This window comes from Centroberyx gerrardi, chromosome 3 (genome assembly GCF_048128805.1).
Source record: "Centroberyx gerrardi isolate f3 chromosome 3, fCenGer3.hap1.cur.20231027, whole genome shotgun sequence".
NCBI classification, from domain to species: Eukaryota; Metazoa; Chordata; class Actinopteri; order Beryciformes; family Berycidae; genus Centroberyx; species Centroberyx gerrardi.
In genome coordinates, this window is record NC_135999.1 from 25911863 (window position 1) to 25937011 (window position 25149).

Sequence of the window (25149 nt, forward strand, 5' to 3'; positions counted from 1 at the left end):
TCACTCTCTTGTCAAAACACCTATAGAATGCTGGGCTGGACTCAGTAGGTGAAAACACCCTCAGGCTTGTTGTCAGTTGTGTCTCTATGAAACTGTAGCGGCAAGTCATGGAGGAGGAAGGATCTGATTCAGGTGGGAAGGAGCTAAAAAGGTGAGGACTTTTCAGTTATTCATACCAGGAGAATTTGTGATTCTTGTGATTCTCTCGCGAGTTAGAGTTGATATAGTCACATGACCACCGTTTGGCTTACTGGAATAAAACGACCAGTCGAGCTAATGAAGTGTAATGGAGCTGTCTGTCCCGGTCTACACCTGGGGCGCATATTATCCTTATTTTAGTGTATGGCCAGATCAAGCCCACTCCTCCTAATTCAAACTCAGACGCGTAATTAACACTTTTTTATTTCTCTCTGGCTGCCCTCCGCCCTCCTTTTTGCCTATAGGCTATACATATTACACAAATATGTAAAATAAAATGTGAAGACACACACATACGCGGTTTAGCCTATGCTGCAACTGATGGCAGGTGACCTTAGACTAAAAACATTATTTATTGTTCAAGGACACTTCGCGCAAAACTCCCCTCCCCAAGCACAGGTCTACCTGAACCGAGCAAGTGTGCCGCAATACTCTGTAGCCGATCTCCAATAATCTATATTCTTTTTAAACTCACACAATACTCATGATCTTAAAACATCCGAATAAACCTGGAAACTGCTTTCCCATCGCAATCCGTTCTAATTGGCGAGCGCAAATCGCCTCTACTTGAAAGTTTCTTTATTTATCCTACACTGAGCTCATGCCATTGAAATAGTATGATAAGCGATTTTTCTCAACTGCATATTAGGAAGCGCTTCTCCTTGGATATGTACACTGAATGTACAAAATATTAGGGACACTCGCGTGAAGTACACTGATGAGGTGAATCAAGGTAAAAGTCATTATCCTTTATTGATTTTCCATATTAAATCAACACCAATAACAAAGGGGATGTAGACAACGAGAAGCAGATGAGAAGGAGTTTAAAGCTTTGAGACAATTGAGATGTGGATTGTGCAAACAAGGGCTGCAACTCAATATCTGGAAGATGTCATATTATTATATTCATATTTAGGCGTATAATTTAGTTTGGGAGAGTGAATCCTCGCACAACAAACAATAGCCTACTGTAAGCCTACTGTAATATCAGTAGCCTATTGTAATATCGGATAAATAAGGGTTCGACCTCATTAATAGATGCAGATCGGTGTGAACAGTGTGAACCAAAAAGCAATTGCGCGACGCCCTGAAGCTACTGATCCATATCATATGACACGCCCTAAACGATAGAGTGATAACCTTTGTCTGTTCTCAGTTCAGTAATTCCCAGCAGGAACAAGTCAAACTGGAATGTTACACAATAGGGTTTCACCTTGCCATGCTGAGTTTAAAGGCATACTAAAGCAGGATTTTCCCCCTTGAAATAGCATAAACTCATCCAAAAATGATCCTACTCAATCATATGGCACACTGGTGTCTGTGACAATGTGTGTGTGTCTGCGGAGAGCCTGGCTTCTGCCTGGATTTTGGGTGAAAGCCAACCCCAGATTCACTCTTGTTTTGAAACGAGCTGTTTCTGCTTGGTGTTTCGCCTCGCTGTACTTTTCTTACTTTTTCCTGTTTTTTACCATTATGGCAACTGTGTTCAGGGAGCGACGCTTCACCTCTTGTTGAGCTAGGGAGGAGGGGTCAACTTTGAAAGTTGTGTTTACAAGCCACAACCGACAAAATCCTACTCAATATGCCAAACATATTGATTTGCACAAGTGAACTCTTGGAAAATTAAGATTTGATCACTTACCCTTTAAATACAGTAACACATGTATGGTCAAGTCAAGTCAAGTCAAAGTTTATTTGTATAGCACATTTAAAACAACCACAGTTGACCAAAGTGCTGAACAGGCTTACAATACCAAAATAAACGAATATAAAAGTAAATAACACATAAGAATAAAAGAAAACAATAAACATAATAATAATAAAAGAATTGGGGCACAATAGAAGATGAAGTCAAGGTGTCAAGTTCAACTCGAATTAAAAGCCAACGAGAAGAGGTGGGTCTTAAGCAGCGACTTAAAGGTTTCTAGGGTCTGAGCAGTTCTTATATGAATAGGTAAGCTATTTCAGAGATTAGGGGCGGCCACCGCAAAGGCTCGGTCGCCTCTGTTTTTGTGCCTAGATCTCAGAACATCCAAGAGCATCTGGTTGGTCGACCTCAGTGCTCTAACTGGAGTATGATGATGCAAAAGTTCTGCTAGATAAGGTGGCGCCAGCCCATTTAAAACCTTAAAACAAGCAACAAAATCTTAAAATCAATCCTGAAACGGACAGGAAGCCAGTGGAGGGAGGCCAATACTGGTGTTATGTGATCACACTTTCTTTTTCCAGTTAGAAGACGAGCGGCTGCATTTTGTACAAACTGCAGACGACGAAGAGACAACTGATCTACACCCACATACAAAGAATTACAATAGTCTAACCTAGAGGTAATAAAAGCATGAATAACTCTCGAAATCCTTGGGAGAGAGATAGGCCTTTACCTTGGCTAAAAGTCTTAACTGAAAAAAGCTAGTTTTGACAACTGAACTAATCTGCTTATCAAATTTGAAGGAGCTGTCAAAAATCAATCACTGGATACTTTTTATCTGATTGTTACTTGTTTTTATGATAACCGCCACACTATGGAGTGATAACTTCAGGTCACTGTTAAGGTTTACTTTGTTATCTCAGCTTGGAAATTCATTTGGTCATGTGCAAATGAAATGCAAACATTAAAGCAACAAAGATACAGCAACACCACAGTAAAGTGATCTGCACCTCCCCTCCCCCCTCATGCCAAACACACCCTTGCACATGCTCCAGCAAAAATAAAGACACAAGTAAGAATACTAGAATTCCTAAAACAGTTCATGTGGAACAGATTGATGCTGACTGTTAAATATTCTTATGGCAGAGGGGACAAAGTATTATCTTAACCTTGTCTTTTTAATTTAGCGCTGCAGCTTTCAGCTTTTGCCCCTGTGGTTCAGTTTGAGTTTGGCTGCACAAGTAGTTCTTTGACATCAGGAGGGTGGATCTACGGTGCAGGTTGCATGCAAATTTTACTACTTTTACAGGTGCAGCACTTCCTGGAGCACACAAACCCGTCAGAAGAATAGTTTGGGGCTTTATCATAATTGGGAACCTAAGTGAAATTTCAGTTGGTGTAAGTTTTGATTCATTGTGTTGACTGAAATCCAGCTTAGAGGCACTTCACCATCTAAATGTATTGAAAGACACACAGCATCTTATGTGGTTGCACCAAACAAAGGTTAATGGTAGAAGCAGACTGAAATTGCCTGTGCCTATACCTGTGCCTCTACCTGTATAGGACGAATCAAAGACCATCTGGGATAACCAGGGAGCTTAGCATTTATACTTCCCAGGCTATTGCTGCAAACAAGAAAATGTTCTTAGTCAAACTGACATGTTAAATTTAGATTAAATGAAACTAAAAAAAATAATGATTTAGTTGAATTAATTATCCATGCCGTACCTTCAGTTTCAATAAATTGTACTAGAAAGGTCTGTCTGATTGTCAATGCTACACAATCCTTTCCCATCAGATTTAACTTTGTCTTTCTTTCCAATTTAGTCACGTTGTGCAGATCCCATACCGCCAGAAGAAGCCTTGGTTTTACTCCAAATTCCAGCTCCTGCTCATGCTCATGCTTAGTGTAATCATCCTCATCTTCTACTATGCTCCGTCCAGCAACTCTCTGTCATGGTGGGAGAGCTTAAATGTGCACTACCACAGGTTTGTCAATGGGACCCATCGGATCAATCTACCTCCTTATCGTGTCCATCCGAGCCACAGACTTAACAAACCAAATGAAATCCATGCAACTACTGTCATTCAGTACCACTTAGCCTACCCACGCAACTACCACTTTATCATGGACGACACAGAGGCGTGTAAGACCAAGGTCCCTTTCCTGGTTCTGGTGGTTCCGGTGGCGCCCGGTGAGGTGGCCGCTCGGGATGCCATCCGGAAGACATGGGGCAACGAGAGCCTGGTTCAGGGTGAGCTGGTCCAGACTCTCTTCCTGCTGGGCCTCCCCGGAGGAGCCGATGCTGAGCAGCAGCAGGAGAAGCTCAAACAGGAGAACCTGCAGCACCACGACCTGATCCAGAGCAACTTCATGGACACTTACCTCAATCTGACCATCAAAACCATGGTGATCATGGACTGGCTGGCCACCCGCTGCCCTACGGCGGCCTATGCTATGAAGATCGACTCAGACATGTTCCTGAACATTGACAATCTGGTGATCATGCTGCAAAAGCCCGGCATCCCCAAGCTGAACTACCTGACGGGGATGCTAATGTGGAACAGGCCGGTCATCCGCTCAAAGAACTCCAAATGGTACGTTCCAGAGGAAATGTATCCGGATCCCCTCTATCCCACCTACACCCTGGGCATGGGATACTTATTCTCCAATGATCTTCCAGAGAAATTTGTGGAGGAGTCAAAGTTTATCAAGCCTTTTAATATAGAGGACGCCTATATTGGCATGTGCATGAAAAGGCTGGGACTTGCGCCCACCTCTCCTCCAAATCCCTCCCAGTTCAAGGCCTACAACACAGTATACAATCGCTGTGAATTCTCCCAAATCATCACCTACATTCTTGGGTCTGCAGAAGAGTTGGTGAAATACTGGACAGACTTGAAGAAGCCTGGTTCACCTTGTTAGCACAAGGATTACTACAGATGCACTAGGAGAGTATATGGATAAAGGTGACATGATGGCAGTGAATGGGAAACTTGTAAGTTTAAGTTAGATTTGCGATTGCACTGATCACTGGTGGAACAGAAGGAGTGTTGTATGTCAAAAGTAAAGACGAGGACTGTAATGCTGGACTTACAATCAGGAAACTCTGGATGATTCCCACTAAGTCGGCATGCTTGTGGGCCGGTGGTATAGAATTTTTTTTCTTTTTCTCCATTTCATTATGTTGGCCGACCTGCCACCATGCTCAGCCTAGTCCACTCAGTGAGTGTAACATTGAAATCTAAAATGCATGTGTTAGGGCTTAAAATTATGTTGATGTTGATAATTGTAAATAGGCGAAAAAAGTGAGAGACTCATTTTTTATATATTGGCAGAATCTGCTTTGTCAAAGTCCTGTGTCCCACATTTTTTCCGCCTACTCTTTGTTCAATTGGCATAAGTTTCCTCCGACTGGATTTCGGTGTCACACTTGTTGTTTAATAACATAAAGAAAGCGATTCACTTGAAAACAATTCAGAAGGATTACTAGTTTTTTATGCCTCCGCGCCGGCGACAGCCGTGGCCGGAGGCATTATGTGTTCAGGTTGTCCGTCCGTCCGTCCGTCCCATTCTCGTGAACGCGATATCTCAGGAACGCCTTGAGGGAATTTCTTCAAATTTGGCACAAACGTCCACTTGGACTCAAATATGAACTGATTAGAGTTTGGTGGTCAGAGGTCAAAGGTCAGCTTCACTGTGACATCATAATGTTATTTCTAGTTTTATATATTGTCAGAATCTGTTTTGTTTGCGTTTGTTTATGTGCTATAAGTGTGATTTTCAGACCTGTTTCGCCGAGAGACTGAGAGCAAAAAAAACACAATTCTCCATTTGTCTCTACCGGAGAAACAGATAACAGATAATCGCTGATTTTGGGGTTATATCGCAGCCAGGAAGCTACACAACTATGGCCTTTACTAAATTGCTCCACAACCTGCCCAAAATTGGCTTGGCAGTTGTCACCTAATTTGCATAATGTTACTACATTATGTATCTAGTGCTAATAGCCATTACAATTTTGTTGTTTTTGTTGGATTGCTTTGTCAAGAAGTTGCAAAAAGAAAGTTGCCACAGGAAGTTGTGGTTGGCTGGTTTCTCAACATGGAAGCTGTTACCATGATGACATGAAAAAACCTATTACCAAAGATCAACATCATTTTAAGTTAATTTTCAAGTCCGTCTTTGTCAGGACTGTCTGGCTGAAACTCAAATGAAATAAGCTGGTAACTGTGGCCACTGCAGTGCAGTGCAGTCTACATATCCTCCCTTTTGGTTTGGCCTTTGCCATGAAATGCAACTAGTCAAAACAAGTCACTGTTCAAGAAAGGTTCAATACTTGCATATGACAAGCAGGAAGAGACTGACTGCATTTCCCCTTTAAATGCACATTAAAATCAATGTGATGCTATCAAAATGGACTGCAAAAAAAGAAAGGGTGGTGCAGAGAATGTGAGGATGACAAAATTAAAGGCTCTTGAGAAAGAAAGTGCCAAATGTTGAAAACTAGCGGCTTCTTCTTCTTCCTTCTCTGGATTCTGTGTAAGGCTGCTACAGTGCTGTCTGGTGGTGAAACTCCTGGGCTGAATTTTTGTCCCAGTTCAGCACTGCCATAATGGTATTTGTCTAATTGCCATTTCAGGGATGAGAATTAGGATAACCACATGGAAGGGTTACACGTGTGCACCAGCATCGTTGTCTGTGTAAAGGGTGATATCAATTCTGTCTTGGGATGAATGTTTGTGTAAGCTTCAGGTAATCAGGTAACACTTGAGATCTTGCAATATTAGCACTTAGTGGATACAGAACAAAAATATTTTAAAATGTATCTTGTTACACATTACAAATATTCCTTTATCACATATATCACATTTATAACAGCTGCTAGGGTCAGATAGGCTAATCGTGAGTGAGTGAGTGAGTGAGTGAGTGAGTGAGTGAGTGAATGAATGAATGAATGAATGAATGAGTGAATGAATGAATGAATGATTACATGAATGAGTATGTGACTGAGTTACTTTCTGGATCTAAAAAATATTGAAAATACAGCTTTGAAACAACACCTTTGAGCATACAAAGCTCTATTGTTCTTGTCTATTGTCAAAGCAGTGAGGTATTCAAGTAGCCCTATAAGGGCAAAAATGCTTTCTGGATACTGTTTTTTCTTTGTCTTTCTTTTCTTTTTGTGATTGTTGATTAATTAGATCTAGGCCGGTTTGTTGTCTGTAAAGTTCTTTGAGATATGTTTGGTGATGAAGGGCTAAATAAACCTGACTTGGCTTGAATTCAGTGCCTGCCTCCAGTACATCTTCACAATGTTCACAATTTTCACATTGGCTGTTATGTTACCATTAGTTACCATTTTTGTGACCAAAAATATTACTTAACATGGTGGTAATAAGGAAGTAATGATTTGTTATTGGTTACGTGCCATTTAGTGGCTTATTCAGAGTTAATCAGCAACGATTCATTAAGTAAGTGGTCATAATGTGTATTATTATATATTCACAGATATCTAGGAACTAATCATTAGATACTGGTTCAATAGCATGGTATCTGACAGTCTGTTCTTAAGTAACTTATCATTATCTATTGTACTTGATTCAGAGTTATTCAGGAACTACTAGCAGTTTGTTCCTGATTTGTTCCTTACTTGTTCCTTGGTAACTACTCAGGATTTGTGTACGGTATTGTAAAGTGCAACACGTCTTACACACTTAGGAGGTCACATAATTGGTTGCCTGCATTTTAAAAGGCAGTTAGACTATTTATACATCCTTTAACAAATCCTAAACACTACACTTAGCATGTGCTTTGTATGCCCCCCATCAAGTCCTCCTCCTAAGGTTTTCATCTTAATAATTATCGAGATAATATCAAAAATATTGAGATACTTTTGGCCAAGATAATCGTACTCTGAAACTTTCATATGGCACAGGCCTCGTTCCACGGTCATCATTATTATCCTCTGGGTCTTGTGCCGCCAGCCGCCAGCTTGTTTGAACTCGAAACATATGAGTACGTTTGCCACACTTGGCCTTTTTTACTTATTTTTTTTATTTTTTAAATCCACACTTTTATTCCCCCTTTCCTTTTTTTATTCTACACTTTGTTTATATCTGACATCAAATTGATTATGTAACGATCATGTTAAGTGATGAGACAGCATTCAAGAAATGAATTCGGCTGCACTAACCAGTCGACTTTGTACAAATAAAAGGAGGAGAGCAGTTTGAGCTTCAGATAATCGACTGTTTTTTTCAGGTCTGGGATTTGGACCCTAGGTCTACATTTCACACTCCCAATGTCAAAGTCTGAAGTGTCTCTGGTCTGCTCTGCTTAATTACTGTGGTAAAGCCCCAGTCCCCACCCAAAATACCGAAGACCGCATAATAAATTTTCAGATCTGTTTACTAGTTGTGACTGGTGTTAGGATGAACTGGTTTTAATTTGCAGAAAATTTCCAGTTTTTTTTGTTTGGTCTATGGATTTTGCGTCCAACCCCAGTACTTTGTATATGTATGTGTGTGTGTGTGTGTGTGTGTGTGTGTGTGTGTGTGTCTGTGTGTGTGTGTGTGTGTGTGTCTTAACAGGTGCTTAAAACCCCCGCCCCTCATAAACGTCTCTCTCTCTCTCTCTCTCTCTCTCTCTCTCTCTCTCTCTCTCTCTCTCTCTCTCTCTCTCTCTCTCTCCCTCTGTATTGAGCTCAGTGAGTCGGTGTGAGCGCACTTAAGTGGTGCGTCGAGGTTGGGGTCAGTTCTTATCACTCTAATAATCTACTGGGTTTCATTGCAAAAGGAAGATAGGAAGATAGGAAGGAAGGAAGGAAGGATAGGTCGCAGCGATCATGGGGGAAGGAGGAACTGATTCATGTGGGCTGGAGACGAAAAGGTGCGAACCTTTTAATCATTTCACAGACATAACATGACATTTTGTCCAGAAAAACAGACCGTTAGCCTCGGACTATACCATAACTCTAAGATATGTGGTCATTTCACTAATTTAATTATAAAACGAATAAAAAATAATTTACTAAGAGTACTCCAACAATCCGTTAACTTATGAAGTCTGCTTTTCTGATCAAAATGTGAAGTAGCCTTGTTTGATTAGGACTAATATATCTGCTGTGCGAGTTTCAGGTTGGCAAAGGTATAGGCTCAGACAAATGAACTTGAAATGATCAATTTAATGTGATTTGGATACTTTTGTCACTGATTGCAGGCTATGTCAGTTGAGTCGTCCGATTCGGGAAGTAACAAATGATATTGTAATTTCCATGGAGAATTTAAATGATGGAGATGAAGTGAAATAGACAAGTTTTCTCCACTAGTAAAGTAGAGCATGTTTTTAAAAACCGTTGCAATGACATGAAAACTCAGATGCGTCTTTTACGCAAAGAAACTATGCACACCACGTGTTCTGTTTTTAATTAGAAAGACATTTAGATGTATTTAAAGCCAAGCCTCCGCCTCTATCCACCCAGATCACAGAAAACAAGGATTAATGAAATGAAATGATCAGTCGGCTGTCTGGTCTACCGGCTGGTAATGAAGTCTGTGCGCATTTGGAGAGCTGACTGTCGTATAGCTTAGACACATGAGGACGGGGTCGTCTGTGGATAACCTGTAATGCAGCCACAACGTCATTGACTTTTCTTGTTCTCTGCGGCTGTCAGGTGTCCGACTCATAACTTTTCACATCACCTCCTCCCACTGCGACCTACCCACAGGGAGTAACTCCGGCCTGTAAATCTGTGAAGACCATGAAACATAGACTGACTATTTTAAGCAATGTGAACTTAGGCTAACATTTAATTTATTGCCTATTGTTCATCGTTAATGATTAATCAACAATTAATCATTAACTCCACTGGCGAGTCACAATCCAATTGGTTCAGTATGTCCATCTCTCTCTCTCTCTCTCTCTTTTACAGTATTTTTTACAATACAATAACCAAGACAATAAAGTAGGACATTAATAAACAAAACAAAACAAAACAAAACAAAACAAAACAAAACAAAGCAAAGCTCAGCTTAGATTAATAAACCACGGTTATGTACAGTAAGGTACCTCACGAAAAGCCCTGCAGCAGCACTAACTCTATAGCAGCAACACCAGGCTCTACATAATTCAGAGAGGGTTCCCATACTTTAAAGAAAGCATCCATTTTAGTATGCAAAATACATGTAAGATATTCTAATGGTACTAAATCAAACAGTACTCTCTGCCAGCCTTTAACTGTTGGTAATCCACTGTAACAGAATGTGTGAAGGTAAGGATGCAATAAAATCTTTTTTTTTATTAATTCATTTTATACTCTTGCTTGGAAGGCCCAGTATCAAAGACACTGGGTCCAGATCCAATTCTAAACGCAATATTTCTTCTATTTCATTTAACACAATGGACCAATATAGTTGCAATTTATGACAAGACCAGAAACAGTGGGTTAAAGCACCGATATCTGTTTTACATTTAAGGCACATAGGAGAAAAAGAGGAATTAAAGTAGGGTCTACGGTTAGGTGACACATGCATTCTGTGTACAGTTTTGAACGGTATTGCTATGATTACAAACAGAAATTGGGTTTGTATGTCTCCAAATATCTTACCAATCTTCATATTTAATTTTGATAGATAGCTCTTTCTCCCATTTGCCCTTACTTCCCTCTTTACCCATAGATGTGACTGAACATAAGGTTTTATGACACAGACTCATAGTCAATTTTCTGGTTGTATGAAATAGTAATCTTTCAGTAGGTGATGGATCGGGATTGTTAATTAACGTTGTGTATTATGTAGTGCCTTACAATAAACTTTATCTATATAGCACTTATCAAAACACAGTTACAAAGTGCTTTACAAAACAGAGAGAACAATAAGTACATAAAAAGACATAACAATAAAAAGCAAAATTAAATAAAAAGATAAGACATCAGAGGTTATAAACACATTAAGTAAAAGCCAGACGGTAAAAGTATTTTTTGAAAAGCGATTTAAAAGAAGACACTGAAATGGCTGAGCTAACCTGCCAGGCAGGTTATTCCACAGTCCCTAATGGAGAAAGCGCGATCACCCTGTGTTTTCAACCTTGACTGTGGAACAACCAAAAGACCTGTGCCTGAGGATCTTCTGCGCCTTGGCTCATATGGGGTTAAAAGATAAGAGATGTAAGAAGGAGCCAGCCCTGCGAGTGCTTTAAAAGTGATTAATAAAATTTTAAAATCAATTCTGAATTTTACTGGTAATCAATGGAGAGAGGCTAAAATTGGGGTAATGTGCTGCCTTCTCTTGGTACCGGTAAGGAGTCTGGCTGCAGCATTTTGCACTAGTTGTAGTCCGGATATGTTTTGGGAGCTAAGACAGGAGTATAAGGCATTGCAATAGTCGAGGCGTGTAGAAATAAAAGCATGTGTCACAATCTCTAAGTGTTTAAATAAAAATGCCTTAATCTTAGAAAGTCTTCTGAGTTGAAGGAAGCAAAGTCTTTCAATCTATTAATGCATTATCCCTCTATTGTACAAAACCAGCATCAGTAGCTCCAGGCTGAAAATCAGGGTTGTTTATAATTGGAGTAAACACTGATGTCAATTTTGACCTTCTTCTAACTGTATTAAGACTAATAGGGTTATCACAGTTTGCCTTAGTTTTAAAATTCTTAAAAAACAATAGATCCCTCAAAGGGACTGTTGACAGAGAAGCTTTGACATCCAACCAGAAAGAGTCAATGTCACTAGTAATCCAATCAAAAATATATCTCATATGAGCTCATAGCTGATATTTTCCAATATCTGGTAAGTCAACACAACACAGCCAGGTCATTTTAATACACCATCTTAAGATTCGGTCTGCGCTTATTCCATATACAGGAGCTTCGCCAGCCATTTAGGTCTTTCATGACCTTATTTGAGAATATAACAGGAATAATTTGAATAGTATAATTTTGGTAATATATTCATTTTGAAAAGTTGGTTGAAACGGAACAGAAATTCAAAGTAAAAAGTTGTAGCTGCACTCCCATAGCTCCGATGTAGAATTCTTTATTGTGTAAAAACCAACGTTTCGACAGAAAACTGTCTTCGTTAGGGTATGAACAAGACTGTCTCTGTTGACTCTCTTATATACACACAGGACAGCATCAATAATCATTAGCACACAGGTGCAAACACTCACACTCAAATTAATGGAGAGCACTAGACATAGAAATAAAACACAGAGATATCAGCCAAAAACCTCAGCATGAACATTAGAGTGGCCACTTGAGCATTAACAATATAGAAAGCAATAGAAATACATAGCAATATAGAAAGTATTAAATACATGATCCAATGGCGGAGAAACCACACATAGAAAGAAAGGGGGCTCATCAAGAAGCCCTCCATATACCATCAGTAATAGACAATGTTCTCAATACAAAAAAAACACGCAAAATATATTTACAACTTTACAAAAAAGGTTTGAGGTCAAAGTCTACACTGAGGCCGAGAGGAGCAAGGGTCTTGAGGTGGTGGATCCAGGCTGCCTCTCGCCTCAATAGTAGAGTATCCAAGTTGCCCCCTCGTCTGGGCAACGTGACATTTTCAATTCCCATGTAGCGGAGAGAAGAAACAGGATGATTAGCTTGAACAAAGTGATCCTGTCGCTGCTCACTTTAAGAAGGGCCGGGGAGGGATAATCCATATGCTTTTTCCTTGTTTTTAAGTTCAGTCATTAGCAGATGTTGTTTTCCCTGCTTTTGTTGTTTCTTCCTGCATAGGAATGAGATAAACACACCTCTGGTATACGCCTTAGTAGTTCCCATAAAAGGGCAGAATTGTCTGTTGATTGACAATTAATGGCTAAGAAGAATTTCAACTCAGTATTAAAAAAGGATATGAAATTTTGATCTCTCACAATAGTTGCATTAAACTTCCAAAATGTTGTCCTATTGCTTAGCCTTTTAAGAGATAATTTCATACTTGAGTGGTCAGAAATAAAAATACTGCCTATTTGACAAGAAACAACTAAGTGTAGACACAGTCCCGGTAAAAAGAAATAATCAATTCTGGTGTGGCACTGGTGAGGTGCAGAGAAGAAAGTGTATTCCTTACTTAGAGGATGCATTGTCCTCCATACATCCACAAATCCCAAATCTTCACATTTCGCGTTTAGTGATTTGGCCTGTGGAAACAGAGCTATAGTCTTGTGGGGAAGTCTATCAATTGATGAATTCAGTAAACAATTAAAATCCCCACCCACGATGGCAATTTCTGACTTTGTCTCCATAAGATCTAAGAATGTCTTAGTTAGGAAATCTGAGGGATGGGCAAGGGGAATAATACACATTATTATTGAGATAACTGTGCCTTGCAAAACAGCTTTCATAATAACATATTGACCACTCTTATGTTTGATACATTCCAACACTACAAAAGGTAACTTCCTCCTCACCAGAATAGCCACACCTCTACTTCTAGAGGTAAATGAGGAAAAAAACACTTGTTCAAAGCCCCCTTGTTGTAATTTCAAATGCTCTCTCTCTTCAAGATGTGTTTCTTGCACCAGTGCAATATCAATGTGCTTTTTTGAAAAAAGAAAGTATTTTTTTTCTTTTAATAGGACTATGGACCCCTCTCATATTCCAAGTGCAAAAACGTATTTTATTACTAGCCATATTTACCAGATTCCACCCTCAATACAGGTAGGCTACCTAGACTCCTGTGAATGCACATCCTAAATATCATAACATTACTGAGCTGCCAAAATAAAAACAAACAACAAAAATAATCACATAAAAACACAGAACCATAGAAATATCCCCACACCCTCGCTTGCAGGGGACTCCAGACCTCTTCAATACCAAGGTTATATGCCTTGGCCATTCCTTTACACAAGCCTCATCCCAAACAAAAATTAAACATAACATCAGTGAAAAAAAAAACGAGGCTACACTTTACTCTTCCCTGGCACTCTAACTCTATAGAGATTTCACCAAACCATAAGCTCACTCACAGTGGCCAATACTGATTACCCTAACATTGTCTATCATAGACTGTAATAAAACAGACATAAGATAATATTTACACAATAATTGTCACAAAAACCCACTCAGTCTGTGTCTCCACATTTATATTCCACCGCATGGAGGAAGTAACATACGTTCTGTGGTAGTAAATGGTCACAAAAGAAAACTGTAAACTGAGGTACTCACACAACCTAGTCATCCCACATATCAACTCAAGTCCAAAGTCATTCAGAGGCCGTGCCTCCATGGTCTTTCAATGAGCTGACAAACACAGCTGCTTCATTTGGGGTATCAAATCTTCTCTGTATTCCATCCACCGACACCTGTAACGTTGCCGGATACAGTAATGCATAGTCTATTTTCTGATTTTTCAGCCATGTCTTAACCTCATCAAATGATTTGTGCCTCCATCACGCGCTGCTTATCAATTAAGTTATGGAACTTCACTATCACCGGTCTAGATCGTTGATTTGGGCCAGGTTTAGATGCCATGGAACGATGAGTCAGATCGAGCTTCAGCCGCCCTGCCTTCGTGTCCATTTGGAGGTAGTCGGGAATCCACTTCTCAAAGAATCTCACAGGGTCCGACCCTTCTGAACCTCTGGGTAGGCTGATTACATGTTGCATCTATGGCCACGGTTATCAAGGTCATCGATGTGATCTAACATGTATCGTGCTTGTTTCTCAGAGTGCTATCTTAGTTTCCGAAGATGTAGCCGTAGCTTCCACAGTAGCAATCCGTTCCTCCGCTTCTACCACTCGGAGGGCAATCGCTTGCAACTGTGTAGTCTGTTCCTTAATAGCTTCCAAAACCAAAGTTATTTTAACATCAATGACTTTCGTGAGATTGTCCTGTCCAACGCTCGGACAATATTTGGCTCAATCACGCCGGAGCTAGCCTCTGCCTCTGTACTAATTTCCCCAGGCGACGCACCTGGCTCTCGTAGGCTCTCCGCATCTGCTGGGACTTTCTTCGTCAAATTTTTCATATTTCTGGGCATATTGGTAGATGCTTTCAAGAAATATCTGTCCAAACTCATGTTAAAGCAATCCCGTTACCAAGCTCCACACTTTCACCGTTAGGTATGTAAAAAGGTAGGATTAATTATGAGAAAACGCCACCGGAACTCACAGCGGCACACACTGTACGACGCCATCTTCCTCCCCCATCCCATCTACACCTCAGATATTAATAAAAGCCTGTCTATCTCTTGTTAACAGCACGTTTGAGTTGTTGACAGAAGCCTTTTATGCAGCCTGCTTCTCTTGCAAATTCCAGTTCAATTGAGACAATTATTCAAAGTAGTCTATCCTGTTCTTTCTTATCACCACAACACACAGTGCTGGTCAGTCTAGTTACTTTGATGGTTGGCCAAACAGACTATGTACTACTCAAAGCCAACCTCTGTTACCATTCTCCCTTTCCACACTGAACCCACCAGCCTGATGGGACTATGTCCTTGTGAGGGGTTTAAGTCAGATTTGTTTCAGATTAAAGTTTGATCAACTGTGTTTACTGAAGTCCATGTGGCTTACAGTAACCAGACCTTTTAAATGCCATGAAAAACTCACAGTATTTTACACTAGGACCAAACTCAAATGACAGTAAATGTTTAGAAGCAGACTGAAAGCTGAGCTTTTTTATAGCTCAGTGTAAACACATAGGTTTGGACTAATAATGAACTAAGGACCATCTGGGATAAGCAAGAAGCTTGGCATTTATACTCACCAGGCAGTTGCTCTCAACAAGAAGTGTTCTCAGTCAAATTTCCAGGTTATATCAAGATTACATTGAAATTAAAATTAATACATTAATTGAATTAATTATGTTTGCACTATCTCCAATTTCAATAAATGGGTCATTCCTAGATTGTGGTGGCATTTCAGTCCCCAGGACAAATCCTGTTAGGTTTGGTCTTATGTAAAGAAATGCAAATTCCAAATAGATTTTCATACATGGTTAGACCAGATTTATCATACAAATGATTAACAATTTTTTATGCACTTTGAGCACTTTGCTTGCAGTGGTGGGAGGGTGACTGAGTCAAGTGTTGTGTGCTTGCTGTAGTGGAGCATTGTTCTCACACTTCTATTTATTAATCTTCTTCTGCTCAAATTTTATCCTCTAACTACTTCTGCATACTTTAACCTAAAGACTCCAGAGAATCAAGAGACTCTTTTTTACTTTTTACTACTACTACTACTACTACTACTACTACTACTACTACTACTACTACCACTACTGCTATTACTACTACTAGTACAACTACTACTGCTACTACAATTACTACTACTACTATTGCTACAACTACTGCTAGGCTTACTACTAGGCTACTGCAACTACTACTACTACTACTACTACTACTGCTAATGCTAGTACTTCTACCTCTGCTAGTGCTGTTACTACTACAACTGTAACAAGTACTACTGCTACCAATTCTACTACAACTATACTACTACTACTACTACTAATACTACTACTACTACTGCTACTACTGCTACTGCTATACTGCTCACACACCAGAGACACATCCAGCTCTCCACCTCTCCCTCTGTTAATAACAACTTGAATAGTTGTTAAAAAACAATTCATTGTCTTTGTTTGTTTTACTTAAGTATTCATGCTGATTGTTGCTGAGGTAATTAGGTATCCACTTTCAGGTCACGCCACAGGAACCTTAGCAGGGAACGATCATCAGGGAGGAGGCGTACCTGATGAAACATCCCCTTGATGTCTCCACTAACTGCTATGGGATGTTCACGAAATCTCACCAAGACTCCCAGCAAAGAGGCACCGAGGATAGGGCCAGGTAGCAGGTACTGGTTCAGAGTCTGCCCGAGGTATTGGTGAGAGCAGTTGAAGACGAGGCGATTCTTCCCGTTGTGGCTGACGAGATGATGGGGGATGTACCAGACTTCTTTAGGGGAGGTCTCCCGTGTGACTTCCCGCACAGCACCTGCTCCAATGAGTTTCTGCATTTCTGTCTTGTAGGCGTCCGCTTGCTTGGGGTCCTTCAGGAGACGCCTCTCAGTGCTACGCAGCATAGGCATGACTGACTCCCTTGGCGCGTGCAACGGTGGCATGTTTGCATGGCGCAGCAATGGTGTAGCATACCTGAGAATTCCATCTACCTTCGTACGGACCGTCTTGGCTTCAAGCAATGCTACAGCCTGCTGATCCTGCTTTGACTGAGTCACCTCTCTCTCGGGCCGGTAAGGTACAGTGTCTACTTGCCAGAGCCTTTCGACATGCTTGTATAGCTCGTCCATCAGTGGCGGAGATGAGGTGAACAGACACTGCGCAGAGTGGGCTGGCCACCCCATGAATTGGATGGGGCCTTGAAGGGTCCACCCAAGCCTGGTGTGGACTGCTGCTGGGCCACCAGGTGGGCCAAGTCTGACTGGCTCAACAGGTGTTATCAGATGGGGCTGGTCGGAGCCTATAAGGAGTGATGGCTTGGCTTCTCTTAAGGCAGGTATGGGAATGCCACGTAGGTGTTTGAACTTCTTTTGAAGGCGGCCGATAGGGTAGGTATGCTGAGCTAAGCTGAGGCGGCTAGCTGTAAAGGCGCCATCAATCTTATAGTTAATCTGAGGGTTGGCAGCTGGGGAGACACGGAAAGACACAGAGTGTCCGTGGAGTACCTGGATGTCCAGACGGACCGTACGGCCCTTTATGCCAAGAGACTTAGCTGCTGCTGGTAACAGCATAGTCCTCTCGGACCCATCATCAAGTATTGCGAAGGTGTCTAGGGTCTGGTCCCCATAATGTACAAGCACCGGGACAACCTTTAACATGACCTGATGCCCAGCTCCGGGTCAGTCAAGGTAGAGGGTATCAGAGGCAGAGCTGGTTAAGCAGCTCTCTTCCTTAACTGCTACATCTTTATTGCCCTTCTCTGATCTCATATTTATCTCGTGGAGAGCCAGGAGGTGTTTTCCCTGACAGAGGTCGCAGGGTTTCTTCAATGTACACTGGGCTGCTTGATGAGTTCGTGTCCGTTTGTTAACCTGGATCCACTCTTTGAGCTGGTCTTTGGAGAGTTTGGCAACAGCACTGCACTGACTGAGGTAATGCTCAATGCTCTCGCAGTAGGCACAGTAGGCTTTACTCTTGGCTTTCTTCTTTACTGAACTCTCTGTGTGTGGCAGGGAGGCAGTCTCTGAAGGCTCTCTAGTACCATGCAGGACTGTCACTGTTTGTTTTCCAGGACGACCATCAGTCTTCGCATTCTGCCTCTCCTTACTGCTTCGTCCAGTGGCTTGACTGTCAAAGCCCTGACACCACAACTCGTAACGGAGCCATTCAGACAAATCATATAGAGTGTGGGTAGCCCCAGGCTGCTTGAACTGATGCCGGCGGAAGTCGGCTCGCTGTTCTGCAGGGAGCTTACTCAGCAGTCGAGCTACATGTGATCTACAGTTCAGTTCGATTTCCCCTTCAGAACCTAAGGTCTGCAACAGGCCCACTAATGATTGTATCTGGAGGGAGAACTTCTGGAACGCCGCAGTATCTCCACGCTTGACTTCAGGAGCTTCTAGGACACTTGCTATCTTCCGTAAGGCAAGCTGATGGGGTTGACCAAATTTATCATGGAGGGCTGTCATCGTGTCAGTATAAGGGGTTGCTGAGTTTAGGTAGGCATCAGCTATAAGCTTAGCTTCCTCCAGCTTTAGATGGTCCACAAGTATTTGATACTTGAAAAGTTCTGTGGTATTAGACGGGAGTAGGTTCTCTAAAGCTATGCGCAGCCTCGCAAACTCACTTGGGTCTGGGTGAATGAACTTTGGGATAGTGGGTTTGGGGCCTCTATACACTTGTTCAGATACAGGAGACTGCATAGGGTAGTTAGGTGGCTGCATGCCAGGCGCCAACCCGGTGGCCGCCAAGGTATGGTAAGCTTGTGTGGGCGCTGAGTGCATTAAACCTGCATAGGCTGGAGCAGGGCGTGAGAGCGGCTGAGAGGGTCGTGCAGGGGGGTACGACGAGATCCCTTTATTAGGAGCAGGGGCTAGAAGCTGAGGGTGCCGTTGTATCAGCGGTGGAGGCTCGTAGGGCGTATATACAGTATCTTTAGGGGCGTAGTAAGGTTGGCTACTGTCTAACTCTTGTTCCTCAAACTTAAGGTTGCACATGCCTCTATGCAGATCTTCATCGGGTTCAGGCCATGGTGGAGGATCAGGCCAGTCCTCTTCCTCCTCCTCCTCCTTTGGTGTTGCTATAACGGGGTAACTCCTCGAGGCTACAGCACTGGCTTGTGGAGGGTTGTGGGTGCTATATTTTGGGGCTGGGCTATTAGCCTGACCCATGTCTGCTCTCAGTGAGCGGGCTATCTCAATTAGCTCTTTAATCTCGCTTCGTGCCTCGTTAAGTTCCTTTATACCTGACTGGAAGACCTGTCGTGATTGGAGCAGCTTAGCGTTCTCCTCCTGAATAGCTCTGATTTCCTGGTGGAAACGGGAATCCAGGTACGGGCTCCGCTTGTATGAGGGTGTATGTTCAGGTAGGACATCACTATCCAAATCTCTCCTCTGGATGCGGCCTGGGGCTAGCTGAGAAATCTCATGGTGAGCAGCATTCCCATGGAAGCTACCAGAGTGAGTCTGGGATGCCTGAAAGGGGGTCATCTGGACTGGACCCTCCCGTGGCTGAAACACCCTCCCCTCTGTGGTAGGAGATGGTAGGCCCCACTGTAACAGGTCTCTTTGACGATATCCCTCATAGTCCACTTCGAAGTCTTGAAATCTGGCAGGTCAACGTGTTTGCCGTTTAGGCCTCACATCAGGGTACATCTCTTCATCCGGCTCCATCTTGAATACTGTCATCCGGCTCGAAGGACCAATGTTGCTGAGGTAATTAGGTAGGGCTAGCTCTTTTAGGTTTGGCAGTAAACAGGATGGTGTATCAGTCAGGACACAGGAATGAAGATGAGGAGACGTAATTTCTTCTCTGAACTGTATTGCGTTCCAGCAGTATTTATTGGTGCAGTTCAACACTCAGTATTGTCATCAGTCTGGAATAACAATAAATCACCATTAGGCACTGGCATCTTGACAGCAACAGGACATAAACTATGGTGAAACATGAATAAAGAAATGTCTATATATATGTATATAACCAAATCAAGCCACCAAGACTCATTTAAACATAAACATATTAATAAACATTGCAATGCCCATTTTTAACAGAAGCAGTAACCTAGAGTTGCATACAAATGAGAATATTACTCTTCAGAGAAATAAACAAACTTCACGTAAGTATCATTGACCAGATCACACAACGGTCTATGGCGACACCCTTTGGTTAGACGAGGGTACTACGTAATGGCGTTCACACACAACGGGCATTTTCTCCCCACCTGGAGACGTTATTAACGTAACTCTTCACAACGGCATAAACAGTACTTCTTTAACTTAAACATATGAAGGATCACAAACTAACTTAATACTTCCTCCAGTCAATTACAGCATGAGCCTTGTGATAATATTGGAAATATCTCTCATCGCGCTGGGCACATAAATACGTGGTGAAACTTGCGAGATATAAACATAACAACGAAACGACACTTACTTTCCGTCATTGACTCAATACTTGGAATATCACAAACTGGATCACACAGGAAGGACTAAGGATATTAATCGTCACAGGTAAGTGAATCTAAACTATAAGGTGATGCACGCTGAATTTGAGCACTCCCTCTTTACACACACAAATAGCAAAACACACTAGCGAGGTGCATACGTCATCTCCTATAACCAGATAACGTGAGTATTAAAGTGATAATTACCCAGAAATGTCCGAGCCTTTTATACACTGATTGTAAAATGTATTCTTTTACACTACTGATATTATCTGGCAAATGAAATGTTCTCATGATTTGCAGATAAGAGCAGGGTAAGAAAATACCTTACATCAAAGAAATGGACTGCTGTCCACACTGTTATACTTACATCCACCCTGTTATGTTGGTATTTTAATTTGATTTATTTTAATTTGATATTATCAAATATCAGGCATAGCTGTGTGTTTTACTTAATATCCACTATTTTAGAATAAATTAAATAATAAATGACCTGGTTAAAGTAAGGGACACACGATCTCCAAGAAAAGGTAATTCTAAAAGTACATATACACTGAAAACACTTTCAGACAGATATGTCAGTGTCCTTAACAAGGTGGGCTTATCTCATGGTTCACATGTTAAAAACATACCTAGTCAAAATGTCATTTAAGTGATAAAACCTAAAAACAATGGGAAATCTTTATTTTATAGAAGTTGTGATGGCCAAATGGCACCCCAACCTAGGAATGACCCGAATCATACTCTACAGAAAGATCTGTCTGATTATCAATGCTACACAATCCTTTCCCATCAGATTTAACTTTGTCTTTCTTTCCAATTTAGTCACGTTGTGCAGATCCCATACTGCCAGAAGACACCTTGGCTTCAATCCAGATTCCAGTTCCTGCTCATGCTTAGTGTAATCATCCTCATCCCCCTCCTCTACTATGCTCAGTCCAGCAACTCTCTGTCATGGTGGGAGAGCTTTCCTCTAAATGTGCACTATAATAGGATTGCCAATAGGACCCACCGGATAAATCAACCTACTCTTTATCAAGATCATCTAAGACAAACAATTTACGAACCAACTCCAACCGAGGGAGTGAAAACAACAACCTTGAAAATACCTACTGTCATTCAGTACCACTTAGCCTACCCACGCAACTACCACTTTATCATGGATGACACAGAGGCGTGTAAGACCAAGGTCCCTTTCCTGGTTCTGGTGGTTCCGGTGGCGCCCGGTGAGGTGGCCGCTCGGGATGCCATCCGGAAGACATGGGGCAACGAGAGCCTGGTTCAGGGTGAGCTGGTCCAGACTCTCTTCCTGCTGGGCCTCCCCGGAGGAGCCGATGCTGAGCAGCAGCAGGAGAAGCTCAAACAGGAGAACCTGCAGCACCACGACCTGATCCAGAGCAACTTCATGGACACTTACCTCAATCTGACCATCAAAACCATGGTGATCATGGACTGGCTGGCCACCCGCTGCCCTACGGCGGCCTATGCTATGAAGATCGACTCAGACATGTTCCTGAACATTGACAATCTGGTGATCATGCTGCAAAAGCCCGGCATCCCCAAGCTGAACTACCTGACGGGGATGCTAATGTGGAACAGGCCGGTCATCCGCTCAAAGAACTCCAAATGGTACGTTCCAGAGGAAATGTATCCGGATCCCCTCTATCCCACCTACACCCTGGGCATGGGATACCTATTCTCCAATGATCTTCCAGAGAAATTTGTGGAGGAGTCAAAGTTTATCAAGCCTTTTAATATAGAGGACGCCTATATTGGCATGTGCATGAAAAGGCTGGGACTTGCGCCCACCTCTCCTCCAAATCCCTCCCAGTTCAAGGCCTACAACACAGTATACAATCGCTGTGAATTCTCCCAAATCATCACCTACATTCTTGGGTCTGCAGAAGAGTTGGTGAAATACTGGACAGACTTGAAGAAGCCTGGTTCACCTTGTTAGCACAAGGATTACTACAGATGCACTAGGAGAGTATATGGATAAAGGTGACATGATGGCAGTGAATGGGAAACTTGTAAGTTTAAGTTAGATTTGCGATTGCACTGATCACTGGTGGAACAGAAGGAGTGTTGTATGTCAAAAGTAAAGACGAGGACTGTAATGCTGGACTTACAATCAGGAAACTCTGGATGATTCCCACTAAGTCGGCATGCTTGTGGGCCGGTGGTATAGAATTTTTTTTCTTTTTCTCCATTTCATTATGTTGGCCGACCTGCCACCATGCTCAGCCTAGTCCACTCAGTGAGTGTAACATTGAAATCTAAAATGCGTGTGTTAGGGCTTAAAATGATGTTGATAATTGTAAATAGGCAAAAAAAAGTGAGAGACTTCAGAAGTATTACTAGTTTGTTTGCATTTGTTTATGTGCTACAAGTGTTATTTTCAGACCCGTTTCCCCTTACAGTGGCATACAATGGAAAGCGAAAAAAACGCATCAAAAACGCCTTTTCACATCGTCATGGTAACAGCTTCCGTGTTGATAAACCGGTGCATTACAACTTCCTGTTGCCAGCTATGGCCTTCACCAAATTACTCCACAACCTGCCCAAAATTAACATTGGTGAAGTACAAAGTCTTGCTGATCTGTTTTCATTGACTCCTAAATCTGAACTAGAGAAAGGCTACAAATTCTTCACCCAAAGTTCCCTCTTCGATTATGAAGGTTTTAGGGTTAGGGTTAGTTTCTTAGTCAGTTTCTCCCCGACTGCTGTCATCGCTTGGCAGTCATAACCTAATTTGCATAATGTTATTACATTATGTATCTAGTGCCATTACAATTTTGTTGTTTTTGTTGGATTGCTTTATCAAGAAGTTGCAAAAATAAAGTTGCCACAGCAAATTGTGATGCACCGGTTTCTCAACATGGAAGCTGTTACCATGACGATGTGAAAAAAACCTATTACCAAAAGTTCATCATTTTAAGTTCATTTTCAAGTCCGTCTTTGTCAGGCTGAAACTTAAATGAAATAAGCTGGTAACTGTGATTGATTGTGATCTGTTTATGTATGGTTGCAAATGTATGTGATATGGTAAGGTATGTGAAAGTGTTTCTACTTGGAGGTTAGTAAGAATTAATAACTTTATCACTTACCTGTTTTCAGGAGAGGCATGGAATTTACCTGCAGGAATGGTACAGCCTAGATTGACTCCTGCTGATGGAAGGGTCTATTTAAGCAGTTGCCTTTTGGCTGTTACGGGGGTTGGACATTAGTGTGTAGCTGTGTGCACGTGAGGTTAAATTAATATAAGTTGCGTTATTATGGGTTGAGTTTTGTTCAGTTAAGCCAAGTTAACTGTTTATTTGTTTTTGTACATATTATTGGTTACACGTGTAGCATGGTGCCACTTTTTGTAAATAAAACACCTTTTGTTATACCTGGACGAAGTTTCACGAGTCTGCCTCCTACCACCTTCCTAGCCACTCTGGTCAGGCTATCTCACAGGCAGATAGGCTAATTGTGAGTGAATGAATGAATGAATACATGAATGAGTATGTGACTGAGTTACTTTCTGGATCTAAAAAATATTGAAAATACAGCTTTGAAACAACACCTTTGAGCATACAAAGCTCTATTGTTCTTGTCTATTGTCAAAGCAGTGAGGTATTAAAGTAGCCCTATAAGGGCAAAAATGCTTTCTGAATACTGTTTTTTCTTTGTCTTTCTTTTCTTTTTGTGATTGTTGATTAATTAGATCTAGGCCAGTTTGTTGTCTGTAAAGTTCTTTGAGATATGTTTGGTGATGAAGGGCTAAATAAACCTGACTTTCAGGTGTCTGCCTCCACATCTTCACAATGTTCACAATGTTCACATTGGCTGTTATGTTACCATTAGTTACCATTTTTGTGACCAAAAATATTACTTAATATGGAGGTAATAAGGAAGTAATGATTTGTTATTGGTTACATGCCAACAACTTCGACCTGTTCTGGGCGAGGCCCATCCTTCTGAAGCGCGATGGCCTCCACCCAAACAGGAGGGGATCCCAGATGCTCTCTGAGAACATGGACTCTGGCCTGAGGGAATGACATGGCGGCACGGTAGGAAATGTTCAGTCACCTCCACCATCCCCTAATCCTGCACGCCACTCAGCTCTCCTAAACGGGACTGGTATGCCTTCTACTATAACCACTATCATTTCCTATCATAGACCTACTGTAGCAGGCTCATTATCACGCCCCTTTGCTGCTAATCATAATAATATAATTCAAGTTCCTCAACAACTTCTGTTACCCTCTGCTGCTGCTAACTGTAAACCCGTAAATTTTGGTCTTTTAAACATCAGATCTCTAAATAATAAATCCTTTTTATGTCATGATTTTATTACTTTTAATAATTTGGACTTTTTTTTTTTTATCATCACAGAGACTTGGTTAACTCGGGGAGACTATAGTCCTCTTATTGAAGCGACCCCCCCCGATTTTACACATCTCCACCAACCCAGGCTGTCAGGCAGGGGAGGGGGGGTTGCTGTTATTTACAGAAAGGATTTTAAATGCACTCCCATTTTACATAGTAGTTTTACATCATTTGAACATCTTGGTTTTATGTTAAATTCTAAGGATCCGGTGATAATTTTAATAATATACAGACCGCCTAGACCAAACAATGCTTTTATCCAAGAGTTTGCTGAGTTGTTATATCATTTTATGACAAAATATGACAAAAATCTTATTTTAGGTGATTTTAACTTTTGTCTGCTGCCC

The 25149-nt window shown here is 41.5% G+C and overlaps 1 protein-coding gene across 2 annotated transcripts; it reads left to right on the top strand.

Annotated features, from left to right (window-relative positions):
- The first annotated feature begins 35 nt into the window (after window positions 1–35).
- LOC139909242 (beta-1,3-galactosyltransferase 2-like) lies at window positions 36–22602 on the top strand. Of its 2 annotated transcripts, none has more exons than XM_071896251.2 (2): window positions 36–151; window positions 3674–5052. In XM_071896251.2, the coding sequence occupies exons 1-2, from the start codon at window positions 108–110 to the stop codon at window positions 4770–4772; spliced, it is 1143 nt and encodes a 380-aa protein (XP_071752352.1). In that variant the 5' UTR covers window positions 36–107; the 3' UTR covers window positions 4773–5052. The 2 variants fall into 2 exon arrangements, with proteins under 2 accessions (XP_071752352.1, XP_071752351.2); XM_071896250.2 differs by lacking the exon at window positions 3674–5052 and adding an exon at window positions 21254–22602 and having other exon boundaries at window positions 42–151.
- The last annotated feature ends 2547 nt before the right edge of the window (window positions 22603–25149 follow it).